At 41.5% G+C, this 13,280-nt stretch overlaps 1 protein-coding gene across 1 annotated transcript in view; it reads left to right on the top strand.

Annotated features, from left to right (window-relative positions):
- The first annotated feature begins 610 nt into the window (after positions 1-610).
- Positions 611-13,280, top strand: part of KCNK5 (potassium two pore domain channel subfamily K member 5) — a 35,242-nt gene continuing 22,572 nt past the window's right edge. Inside the window, exon 1 of the mRNA XM_027745819.2 lies at positions 611-976. Within this exon, the coding sequence (XP_027601620.1) occupies positions 791-976 (186 nt within the window). The 5' untranslated portion in view covers positions 611-790. The remainder of the gene's footprint in view (positions 977-13,280) is intronic.

Here is a 13,280-nt window from a genome sequence, read left to right as displayed (position 1 = left end):
TTCCACGCATCCGGGAAAGCCACAGCCCTCGTTTCACAGCCCTCGTTTCACAGCCTGCCGGCGTCGAAAACGAGAAATTACGCTGAACCTGCCAGCACGAGGGAAAAAGCAAAATAAAACTGAGCGACGCTACCCCTTCTTCCCCTAACTAAAGGGAAAACACGGAGGGCAACGCAGGGCTCCGGGCGCAGGGATCAGCCATGCTCCGGGGGCACATGGCCGGGGCCAGGCTCGCCTCTCGGCCCCCCCACGGGCTCCCGGCGGCCGTGCGGGCAGGGCGGGAAGCGGGGAGGTCGCGGCTCAAGCTCCCCTTCCCCTGGGCGGCCCCTGGAGGGCGGGCGCTGGCCAGACCCCACTGCCGCTCTCCCGCTCCGCGGGGACCGCCCGTCCTTCGCCACGAGCCGGCTCCGGGAGTGCCCGGGGCGCCCCGCCGGCCTTTCCCCCGGCGGCGGCCCCGCATGCGCGGGCGGGAGGGGAGAGGAAGCGGGAGAGCACCAGATTCAAATCGCTGCTGAGGGAGGGAGGGAGGGGAGAGAACTGGGGGAAGGAGACAGCCGGGGGGAGTGGAGCGAAGCGGAGGCGGGAGGAGAAGAGAGTGGGAGGGGAGTGTGGAAGACTAAGGGAACGCGGTAGAAGCCGGGAGAGGAGGCACGGCGGACAGCGCGGGCAGGCAGAGCTGTCACGGGAAGGACAGTGCTGCTTCGGGCACCCACGGCCGCAGCGCGGGGCAGCCGCCCCGGCCCGCCCGTCCGCCGCGCTCCGCCCGCCCTCCGTCCCTCCCGTTGGCACCATGGTGGACAGGGGCCCCTTGCTGACCTCGGCCATCATCTTCTACCTGTCCATCGGGGCCGCGATCTTTGAGGTGCTGGAGGAGCCCCACTGGCGCTCGGCTACCGACGACTACAAGCGGCAGAAGACGGAGCTGCTCAAGCAGTTCCCTTGCCTGGGCCAGGAGGGGCTGGACAAGATCCTGCAGGTACAGCGGGTGCCGCCGGGGCGGGAGCCGGGCCCAGGGCTGGGGGTGCCGGGCGGCGACAGCAGCAGGTGCTGCCGGGCGACCCGGAGCGGAAAATCCCGCGCCCGCGGGCGGGCAGGGAAATCAGCCGGCTCCCGGCAGAGCCCGACCGCGTCTGTGCCTTCACAAAGCCCGGTGCCGAAAAACTGTCCCTCGAACGGGAGCGTAGGAAAACCTCTTGATCGTTCCTAACTTCTTAATGAAAGAGCCAATAAATGGGTCTGCGTTTCCTCCTCTGTCCCCCCGAGTGCTGAAGGAGCAGAGGGTTGTTTTCGGAGCTGGCTGGCCGGCCCGGGGTGCCCGCCCGGAGCGCGCTCCCGCCAGCCTGCCCGCCGCTCAACCCGCGCCCGTGAATGCGGCTCTTGTTGTAGCACCCGGGGTGGCTCCTTCTGCCTCAATGGATGGTGTGTTGCGGGGAAGGGAAGGTGAAGCCGAAGCCATGTGTCTCGATCCTCTTATGTTTGGTCTGATTTCCTTCTCCTTTTCTTTTTTTTTTTTTTTCCCCTTCCCTTACTTAAATGCTGAAGAGGTGCCTGTGGGTCCCGGAGGTCAGTCGGGGTAACTGGGGGAAAGAGTGCAGGGCTCGCACGGAGGGATGCTCGCAACTCTTGCGCTCATACACTTTCCGAGACTGACTTCTTTCTAACCCGTGAGGAGTTGATAATCGTCCTGTCTCGCTCACCTGGCAGAATGTCTCTTCAAAACTAATTATTAATCGATAGCGTGTATAAATTCCGAGAGCAATGTAAACTTGATTAGTGCCTTTGTATGGATATAGTATCTATTAAAACGTGGTGGCAAGCAAAGGTGAACCATGTAAAACAAGCTGCCCGGATATGTGGGGCTCCACTGGTGAGAATGAATCATTTATTTCAGAAATGTTTATACCGAGTAAATCTTCTGCTCATTGTGTTTTGGATTGTTTTTAAAAAATTATTTTATTTTCAAATCCACTAAAAGTCTGTTAAAATGCTAAAATATGAAAGAATTCGAAAGTGGCTCATTGGTTCTCTTGGTGTAATAGATACAGTGTAAGCTTAGAAGAGTATGGGCTCCTGATCCTACAAGTTTGTGGTTTAAGTTCTCTTTGTTCAGTTGGTGGCTGCCTTCTGTCTGCTTCAGATAGCAGAGCTTTCTGGTGGTTGTGTCCTTATTGTTACCATCTTAGGACCCTGTTAAGTGTGTATTTGTGGTATAAAGTGGAACAGGTGGATGGAGGCTTGAAACTATTAGGGGATGTTAGAAAATGAAAGATGCACTATTCATTTTGAGTATGCTTTTGCTGTTCTGGAATCTTAATGAAATCTTACTCTAGGTTATACCTCAAACCTGTTTTAAAGTCCTCAAGAGAAAAACCTCATTTGGATTGGATGTACATGAAGGCTAACATGCTTAACTTGCTGCAGACATAATGCAAAATCTACGTTCTGCCTCAGTTTAGGAGGAAATTCATGTTGGTATGAGGGAATCGTAAGTTCTTTTTTTTTTTTTTTTTTCCATGATCCCTATCATAATTAATCCTGAAGTGGAAGAAAGATTCTTCTTAAAGTACAAGATGACAATGAAAAAATGTTGAGGGCCTTCCCTCTTCAGTACATGTTAGCTCCTGGTGATAGTCTCATATTCATGTGGTTTGAGTTTTGCCTCTGTACTACTTCCAATCATATCCTACTTTCCATGTCCAGTCTTGCTGGTCTGATCCCTCATAGATATTCTGTTGCTGTCCTAACCTCAGTTTAGCTAAAATGTAAGTCTTACTTTGTCTTTATTTCACTGGTTACTGGAAACTTAACTGCCTGCTTTCTTTCAGAGTTGTAGTTTTGCTCCTGTTCTTATTCAACTTCTATTTGAGAAGTGATGGGAAGGGGTGGAGTGGCATTTCTGACAGAGAAAAATGGCGTGGTGAAATCTAACCTAGCTGAAGCTAACTGTGATGGGAGAAATCATGTAAGGGCATCAGGATTCTGTACTGAGTAAGATGTAAAGCATATCAGAAATAGTCTTTGTCCTTTCGCAGCCACTATCAATGCTGCTTCTGTTGGGTTCCGCTGAATCTTTAAAACATTACTAACGTCTGTGCTCTTTCACAAATCCTGATCATTCTCATATTAAATCTTCAAATTTATTCTCTTGTGATAAATCCAGAATGTTGTTGATTTGAAAATGGTCATTTAATACCCCCTGTCTCCACTTCTGTCTTGTTCCTCTGAGCCTCTTCCTCTAACCTCTTCCATGAACTCCCTGAATTTGTTGTTGGGATTTTGCACGGTTTAACTAATTTTCTATGCTGTTGTGTCCTTTTTCTTTTTTTTACAAGTGGCTTCATCTTGGAGCGTTTTCTTTCACTTCTTTCACTCTGCTTTTGATTTCTACTGACACACATGTCACTCTACAGAGCCACATTGAGCTTTGCTGTTATTTCGCCGATGTTCTTTTTAATATCCCCATTTAAGACACACTGGATAAATTTCTTCAATAAATATCACCAATTTTTTTAGAATTTTAAATGGTTGTTAGTAAAATGCAAGGATGCCAAGGAACGTTCAAGTTGAACTCACAATACCAATTTTGTTTCCAGAAGCAGCCTGAAAGGTGACAAGGACTGACTTATTCAGAGACTGGTCTCTCTGCTGCCCTTGTTCCCCACCCAGGTTAGCTCAGTGTTCCTTTGAGCCTAATTTTAGCTGTAAGTGCAATGGAAACTGTGTGGAATGACTACAAAACTAGACCTGTATGGTTAATCTGAAGTACTTTAAAAGAGAAGTAAATCATCAGCAAAGATTCTCAACTCACATACAGACTAGTATCTATCTCTATACCAACAGTTCAAGTGATTACAAAGTGAGCTGTATGTGGTGAAACACTTTCTAAAGTTTGTATTCTGTAATAAAAATTTCACAATGTATTACGGTAGAAATACACTACAATAAATGTTTGCTGAAATGTGTTAACACGCTTTCAGAAATCTACAAGCAGAGTATTGTAGGATATGCTAAAAAGAAAGCCTTTTTCCCCAATCCTGAGAAATGCCTAAAAATAAAATTGTTTAAAAACAGCTTTTAGGAATCTCTTGTATGAAGAACCCATCTGCTTTTAATTGTCATGAGTACCATATTACTTACCATAACTAGAAGAGGTAAAGAAAGTACTTAAACAGTCTTAGAGCAATGCTTTGTAGACCCTGATTTTAAAGGTGACTCACTCTGGGCAGTGTATAGGCTGGTTGCTGCCTGCCCATGTTCTTCTGGGTAAAGCTGATTGATCAAATGAAAATGTGGCTGAGATGCTTCACATGGCAATTTATTTAAGCCTCCAAAGACACTCAAGCACAACTGTGTATTGACACAAGGAGCTGTGTAATCTCTCCTCACCATGTACAATTACTTTGGAAAAGAAACGTCTCATACCTCTGGAATATCTGCAAAAATTAACATTTTTAATGTGGATATTATGGCACCATATTTATTGTCATTGTAGAATCTTAAAAGTAGTGTAACGCCTTTGTTGATAAAAGTCTATGGCTTGTCGTTGCCATTTGTTTCAGTGGCCCTGAGTCCTGGGACTCTTTAGGAAGGGGGGGGACAAAGCAGAGATCCACAGTGATGGCACCTTTGCTTACCCTGCTGTAGGATTAAGTTTTGGAGACTGAAGAAAATGTAAGGTGATTCAGTCATTTCCCTCTTCTCCAGCTCCTTACTTTTACTCTTTATTGCTCCATCCTGATTGTGAAACATCAGCTTAATGATAAAGGAGCTATTCATGCAAGGAGGTGCCCTCTCGACCCTCATGTCAGTATTCACATGAGCAAAGGTTTGCCAACCCTGGGCCACGTCTTATTTACCAGGAAATCTTTTACTGGCCTGCTATGGTCATCAAAAAATTAAATGCTTCCCATTGATTAACATCAAGGCTGGCGAAAAGAAAGGGAAAAATTTGAAGATGAGTGAAAATGGTTACTTTCAAAACAGCAATAAAATGAAAAGAGAAACTGCTGGTTCTCTTTAGGGTAAACAGGCAAACATACCGAGTACGAGAACAAATAGTTGAGGTCTTTATTTGAAAAGCATACAAGGCTCTAAACAGGCCTGAGAGAACTTTAGAAACCGAAATGTTTAGTCCTAAAGGCCAATGCTGTGAACAAACATTTGGAAGACTTTTAAGGATAGCTGCTGCTGGGATATACATGGCACATGGTTCATGTTAAAGGAAGTAACAGTTAAGTGGATTAATAATAGTTTCTCCCCTCTGTTTTTTAAAACCAAATTGTCCTATCCATTCACAAGTACCTTCAGGTACATTTACAGGATTTTGGTTTGTGTTTGAGTATGCTGAAGATTGCTTCTAGATTTGTATATTCTTGGAACTTGCTTGTTTTATTATGAAAATAATAATCTCTGATTTGATTTTATTTTACGAAAAATAATCTCTGATTCTGAACATTGTTTCCCTCCTTGCTTTACTTTCAAGCTTCTACCTCAAGATTTAAATCTGTGTGCAGTACTCTTGAGAGTGTCTGCAAACTGTAGTTTTCTTAAAAACTTGAACTATATTTTAAATGCTCTTTGTTAGCCCAAATTTCAATACAAGTGATGGCTTTTGCTTACACTTTGTATAGTGATTTTTTTCAATGTAAAGCTTATAGGGGCATATTTTTTGTATTCCCTCCCTTCCTCTGTTCGTCAGGAGATGCATAAATGAGATTCTAGACTTGAATTTATTGGTTTGATTTCTAGCTTCCTGATCCTTTCCATGGAGGGTATTTATTGTGGGGTAGATAAATAGGGGACTGAATTCATTAGCTGGAATGCCAGTTGACTTCCCCCTTTCAAGACTAAGCTGTTTTCGTAGGCTGAACAAAGTAAAACTGAGCATCTGTCAGATAAGGACAAGTGACTGCCAATGAAATATCTTTAACTGCAAAGTTGTTTAACAACTACATCTAATAGCTCTCATATAAAAACTTGACAGTGTAAGTTAAAGCTTATGCCTGAGAAATAGCTATTGCTAGGTTTTTTTAATTTATATCTTGAACTATGCATCCTCTAAGGTAAGCAGGGATGAACTGATATTAAAAGGTAGGACCACTGTCCACAGCCGACTAAGTTGTCTTAGAGTATGAGTTATGGATGTTGCCACTGCAGCATTAGGAGAAAAAAACTGAGGACAGGCAGCACAGAATCCCAGAATAAATTAGACTGGAAAAGACTTTTGAGATCAAGTCCAGCATTTGACCAAACACCACCATGTCAACCAGACCATGACACTAAGCGCCATATGCTGTCATTTCTTGAATGTCTTCAGGGATGGTGACTGCACCGCCTCCCTGGGCAGTCCTTTTCAATGCTTAACAACCCTTTCTGTGAAGAAATTCCTCCTGATGTCCAACTGCATTATCCCACAGCTTTTCTCTGTGCGTTTCTACACGTAAAATCATATGTAAGCAGGCATGCTTTTCTGTTGTGTTTTCTTTTTTGTTTTTTTCCCTTTTTCCCTGTTTATCTATTAAATTGTTTGAACTTTCTTGGAACGTAGTTAAACAAAGCTATGCATGCCTGCAACTCTCTCTGCTGATGGAGCAATAGTAATCGATCAGAAGTTATCATTTTCCTGCTATGGGGCTTTTCCTTTTTCCTGTTACAGACTTAATCCTTGAGTGTTTCTAGTATGTTGTCCTTCTGTTACCTTAGAACTGAATGTTTGTGTTACCTTACATGTTAAGTTCTGCTGCTAGGTTTGTTTTTTGGCATGCAAGCAGATTTGTCAGTTATCAAGAGCTTGTTGTCCTAAAATATCTTGGAACCCCTGCTTTGGTTCATACTGTATATGTGGTTATTGCAAGATACCTTCTGTAGCCAGTGAAGGTACAGTGTAATGATGACTTTGTATAGATTTCCTTTTTTTAAACAAATTGCTGTTTGTGCTATTAATACTAATTAAACATAATTATTTGTTTTGCTTTTCTTTCAATGCTGCTGACTTTCAGAACAATTGTATTCCTTGCTGGTACTGCAAGTAGATGTCAACATAGTAACATACAACTAGAAGCAAGCTGAGGACAAGTGGCAGTCAATAATCTGATAAGCTGGGGAGCAAAGGAGAATGCTTTTGCAATTTGGTGCTATGGACTTGTTGATGATAGTGCCTGTGATTCACAGGGGTTTTATTTTGTCCTGGCTTCTGTGAGACCCCTAAAAATGTAGTTAAATTTCTTCATGGAGTATGTCTTTAGGTTTTGTTCACTCCAAAATGAGTACATGCCATAAACTGAGTCTGCTCTGTAATATGTAACAGCATGTGGTAACAGGACAGCTGGAAGAATTGCATTCTTCAGTTAAATTAAAAGGCCACTGTGGTCACACCTGAAGCATCTGTGGTGCTACAGACATCCTTAGAAGAGCCAACTTAAAGGCAGATTGAACCTTTAAAATTTAACATGCAAGATGCACTCTGCATTTTTACTAGCTCTATCTCCTGAAGAGATGGTTTAGGCTTGAGGGTATAATTTTGTCTTATTTTATTTCCTGTCTTCGTTCTGATTAAGGTCCCTCATCAGCATTGCTGATTCGAGTATTACTAGATCTTTTCTTTAAAGCACCAGGGAACTTCAGGCTGGTTGTTTGTTTCCTGTGTATGGTGGTGTTATTTTATCATATCTTTATATAAGAGTTCTTAGATTTTACTGTGTTAGTTATGTACTTACCAACATTTGAATTGTAGGCAGGAGAGATCCCTCCTAGGCATGCCTTGCCCTCGTAGCTCTACTTACAGTCAAATCAGTAAGGAAGTTATTTCTTTTTCTTTTTTTTCCCTGCATTGTGTTGTGTGAACTCGAGCGGATCACGGGCACTCTTAGGTGCAAAATAGCTTCTGAAATGTTTTAAAATCAAACCTCATACTCTGTTTTCTTAAAAGAAAGAAATGTAAGTGATAAAAAGGGAGTAGGAAATTAATAATAGGTTGTGTATCATAGCCTCTGTACCCTCTATTGAATCTGAAATCAATTTTCTTTTCTAACCACATGTGCATGTGTAGCGTTTCTTACGACGGGTCTATTTTTTCAACCCCTGTTGTGGGATCAGTAATCCTACAAAGTGGCTGATTCGTAGCAATATTTCTGCCTTAATGAAAAGGATCGTGATTGAGCAAACTGGTAAATACTAAATTGACTTTGTTCTGTGCCGGCATCTTGCAAATATTGTGTAAGCAGGTTCCAACTGCTGAGAAACAAAACTATGTGCCTCTTTGAAGTTGCAGCAGGTGTCAAAATGTCCCAGTTGCACCTATCACAGGTCTCTGAACTCTGGTCCTTTTTAACAACAAAGATGACAGTTAACATTCATTTGGACTGCAAAGTTAATCATAAGATTGTCAAAACTGACAGTGAGTGATAGCTAATGGAACTTGAAGATAATTCTGCAAAGCGTTGTGAAGGTTTTGAGGTGGAAAGCACAGATATGATACAGTATTTTTGGTGGCTTGGCTAACCTATCACATTAATCAGGGATGACTTCGCTGTGTGACCTCCAAATGCTTGTATTGCTGCTCCTCTTTGCTACTCTCAACCCACTCCAAAGGAGTAAAAAGAGCTTTGAAGAATCATGTGTGATCCCTTGCTAGAGAAACAGCAGCTTAAGTATTTTAGTTCTCACCTTCGAGAGGAGTAAGGTTGATGAGTCTCCTCCAGATACCTTAGAAACAGGAGAGGTGTTTGGAGCCAAGCAACTGTGTAAAGAGAAGGGGTCCAACCAAACTTACTGGTCATACTGACTTCTCCCTTGGCTTCTCGTGCATTAGTCTGGCTGGAATCTTCAACCTACCACACACTCAGCTGTAAAAGTTGCTGTTAGCCAGCTTCAGACTGTAATGCAAATATGTTAAAATCAGGTTAGATAGTTGACCTATGATAATTTGCCACTTAAGTTAGAATTTCAACCTTCTAGCCTGTCTAAGTGGTGTGTATGTGACTGCAGAATGACAAAAGGCAGTTCCTTAATCAACAATTGCCTTGTTGGCACAAAGGTTTTTTAACGGCATTGGAGTTTATGCTTCACTCTTTCTTATTTCTATTGGTGCACTCTGAAAGCTTTTCACCTGTGTCATTACTAATTTGCCCTTTTAAAATAATACTTGCATGTTTCTGATTTTTTTTTTCTTTTTTACAACTTTTGGGGTGGAAGGCAGGAAAGGGAGAGGAAGAGTGAAAACCTTTAAGTTGATGCTATTGTAGCAGTAAACCCAGTCAGTTTTATTGTGTCTCTACATTATTTGTTACAGTAATGCTAGATTTTCAGGTAGCGTCTTAACTGGAGTGTGACTGTAAGATAATTGCACTTTTCATGAAGTTGCTGCAAAGTCTGCAAGGTCCTAAAGCTCTCAACTTGATTAATGAAATGAGCATAGATGTCTTTGTCTTAAATGGAAGCAAAATATAGTTCCCATTTTAAGAGTACCTTGGATTTATTTGCATGTGTTTTAATAATGCTTGTTCGGCTCTGCTACCATTAGACAGTTGGTTATTTGGACAGACATCCTCACAGCTGGCTGCTTCTTGTTTCCTAGTGGAGAAACACTGCAATAAAATAGTTTCACACCAGACATTGACCAGGTGCTTTCAGATGAATTTTGTGCATCTTAGGAAAACCGTCTCACTTATTTGATGTAACTGCAACTTTCCTGTGGTTTTGATGACTCCCTTAGCATCTTGTATGCTGAGCAGCTTTTTAAGCTTGAGGGTTCTCTTCTTAGAAATGTGCAAGTGCTTTCTCTGTCTCAGCTTCTGAGAAGGTAGTAGATGCCTGCTGAACAGTCAGAGAAGTCAGTTGCAGGAAATCCGGGCTAGGAAGGAAAAGTGTAACAAACAGAAGGCAGCAACTATAGTGCTTTAGCCAGCTGATCCCTCTTCCCTTTAATGCAGTGGCAAGAAGATGACAAAGTGGTTTGACTTTCATATGTCCTCAGGGATGGGACAGTTGAGAAGTGACAGGGCAAGAATTTGTTAATTACCTGCCACACTGTACACTGCTCTTTGCCTTCAGCTTGTCTCATGCTGTTGTTCAGAGGAGACCGGATGGGAAATGTCATGAATCTGGAAGTGTGCACGGTCTTAAAGTTGAAAGATTTTTCAGTTGACTAAGCTTACTTTTTCACTTATTCAAAAGCCTTTCTACAGGATATACACAATTACTTGTTCACTGTTGGGTTTTGACCTAGAACTAAATGTGGTACGGGATGGAAAAGACTATTGAAGAAGTCTCTGCTCTGCTGTCTGTTGGTTGTTGGTTTGAAGCTCTTTTGGGAAGAAAGCCCATTCTGTGTACTTAGTAGTATAGTGCTGAGTGTATTAAAATAGCAGAAGATTGTGTTCCAGTGGACATGGTTGTGTGAGTGGTTTTTATGTTATACTATTCCTGCAGAAATATGGTTTGTATGCTGACACAACTGTGTTTAAGAAATTTTTCAAAATTTCTTATTTAATTAAAATGTTTAAATTCATAGCCAGTTTGTAGCAGCAAACTAATGCTACTGCCAGTCTAATTCACTCCCCCAGAAGAAGAAACAAGATAGACTAGGCAAGCTATACTATTACAGGTCTGAGAGTGTGTAGATCAGACAGTTTCCTAGCGCACTTATCTTAGCTACTGATCGCACTTATTTCTAACCTGCAGTAACTGTTTCTCTGTTTGAAAACAATTGTTCAGAGCAGCCTCCGCTCTTTCCCCAGTCCTCCTCAAAGATCACTCGAGCTAATCTGGTGTTGAAGAGATTTATAGTAAGGAACATAAAACATTTTGTTTCAGGTTAAGCCCTGGATAAAGCTGAATACATAGTAACAGAAATCTCAAAGCAAATAGCGTTTCTGTGGCAGATTTTTCCCTCTTGTTACACCTCTTAACATAAACCCATCACCTTGCTTTTCGTACAAAGCATCCTGTACATATTGACATTGGAAGCCTGCCTTGCCTTGCCTCACCTCCTCCTCCTGCTGCCTGATGGAACGGTACAGGGAAAGAGACTAAGTGTGGTTGAGGTTCTGTAAAGTTTTTGGTTGATCCTGGAAACCTTGTTGTTTGTTTGGCTTAACAATATGAGTTAATGAAGGTACTACCTTAAAGAGTTAATAGCCAACAGTGTGTCTTTTTCTTGATCCTGTTCTGTAGTTCAAAATTCTACTTGATTAAAAATGTTGTTACAAGTAGTACTCTGTTCCACCCAAGTCTGATCACTTTCATTTTTTTGATTTAATGCTGTTGGGACAAATAAGATTTTTATTTGAGCATATGTAAGCTCATTGGACTGTCAGATAAGTAACAGTTGTTTCACCAGGACCTGCCTTTTTTTTTTTTTTTTTACTTTTTTTCCCTTAAGATAGGTTGTTAAATAGGAAATGAAATGTGTGATTCTACTAGCACACTTTGGCAGCAGCTTCTAGCTTGTCTTCAGAGGGGCAAGACCTTTAAAGTCATACTGAAATCCAGGGCAAAAGTGCTTGTGAAGCCGAGAGTCTACAACATTTCCTAATGCCTAAGAAACAAACAGTTTTTAGATTGTTCTAAAACAGTGACTTTCTGTAAATTTCTTAATCTGGAGCGTATTTTAATGCATGACTATAAATGGGAGAGAGTGCAGTATGCTTCTTAATGCAATGTTACTTTATGCTGCTATTCATTCACTGAGTTGAAAAGCTTATTAGGGCCTCTGTGAGCAAAGCTGTCAAGCTTGGATCACCTGTGTTTTGACGTGTCCTAATTAACTATTCTTATACACTGAAAGCAGGGTAGGAGCAGGGGGAGCTTCATTTTAGACTCGGCTTCCTCATCTACTTCTCTTGTGTAGTATCAATGCTTTTCTGTCCAACCCCCTCCATCTAGTAAATTCATCTCAATAAACTGTTTTTATTGACAATGGGATTGTTTTGGTTCCATCTAAATCTGCTTAAATCAATTGCAACTAAACTGAAATACCTTATTTTGGAAACTCAGTCTGCTGCATGGGTTACCCTCTGCTTATGCAATCGGTACCACCTCTGTTGCAAGAGTCTCATGCAAACACTGTCTGTTTTTAACCCTGCCTAACACAGGTCACCAGCTGGTGTGAGGGCTTGATTAAACTCTTGACTCTTCTGCTTCCACTTTCTTATCTCTGAAATGGGGGCAACAGCATTTTCCAAAGCCCTTTTAAAGGGGAGTTGGCTACATTAGTCACCGTGTATGTATTCAGATAGGAAGGAAGTCTAATCTGCTATTATAGATTATTCCAATGCCTTAATTTCAGCTGATGCAACATAAAAGTTATTGAAATACTTTTTCTTTTTCTCCATCCAAGGCAAAATGCATTATAAGCATAAGACAGAAGTCCTTAAAATTAAGGTGTAGCTATGAAACAGTCTAATAGGTTTTATTTCTGAATGAGAATAATTGGAGGCCAATGAAAAGTTGGGACACTCAGCATCTGCAGAACAGCTGCAGTTCTCATGCAGCAGTAACCTTTAGTTAATTTGTCTTCAAAACATGTCTATGTGGACTTGGGAAAGTGAAAAGGAAACGGTTCTATTATTATATTAATCAGAATAGCAAGGGAATGCTGAATATGCTTTTCATCAAAATAGTTTATTAACTAGTTCATAAAACTGGAATCTAGTCCTGAAATTAATAGGGGAAAAATCTATATCAACTTAAATTTTCTAGTCATGATCTGTCAAAAAGCCAGATGCCTCTTCAAAACGGTTGGTATTTACACCCATTGCACATAAATAGAAAGGAGAAATAAAGTTGAGCAGCATTAGTTGATTCAAGCAGAGGATCTGCAAGTATCATTAGTAGGTAAGCTTCAGCATTCAATTCTGCAATGAAAAAGTAGTTCCAGTTAACTTATTTGCTGAATTATGAGTTTAACTTATTATTTAACTCTGCAGAAAGCTACAAAAAGGAAATAACCTTGTTGATCTCTTTCCATTAATATCCCTCACATTGTTTGTCCTATGAATTATGACTTATAGGAAAATTAACTGTCCATGCTATACATCATACACAAGCATGGCTTAAACAGTGCATGCTGTAAAAATATTGACATGCCTCCAAGAGTTTAATTTCCCTACAGATTAGAACTTTTTTTCCAGAGGAAACAGTAACACCTATTTGTTCTGCAGAATAGAAATAGAGCTCAGATTGTTCAAATTATTTTTTAATGGACTCTTACCGCATAAATCTGCTTGACTTTGTGTTTCATTCTCTAATAGAAGCTATTCCAAAACTTGGGGTGTTATTGC

Source organism: Pipra filicauda, unplaced genomic scaffold, assembly GCF_003945595.2.
Source record: "Pipra filicauda isolate LSUMZ 115617 unplaced genomic scaffold, ASM394559v2 scaffold405_size854913_pilon, whole genome shotgun sequence".
NCBI lineage: Eukaryota > Metazoa > Chordata > Aves > Passeriformes > Pipridae > Pipra > Pipra filicauda.
The sequence above is the reverse complement of the archived record's forward strand: the minus strand, read 5'-3'. Positions and strand labels throughout refer to the sequence as shown.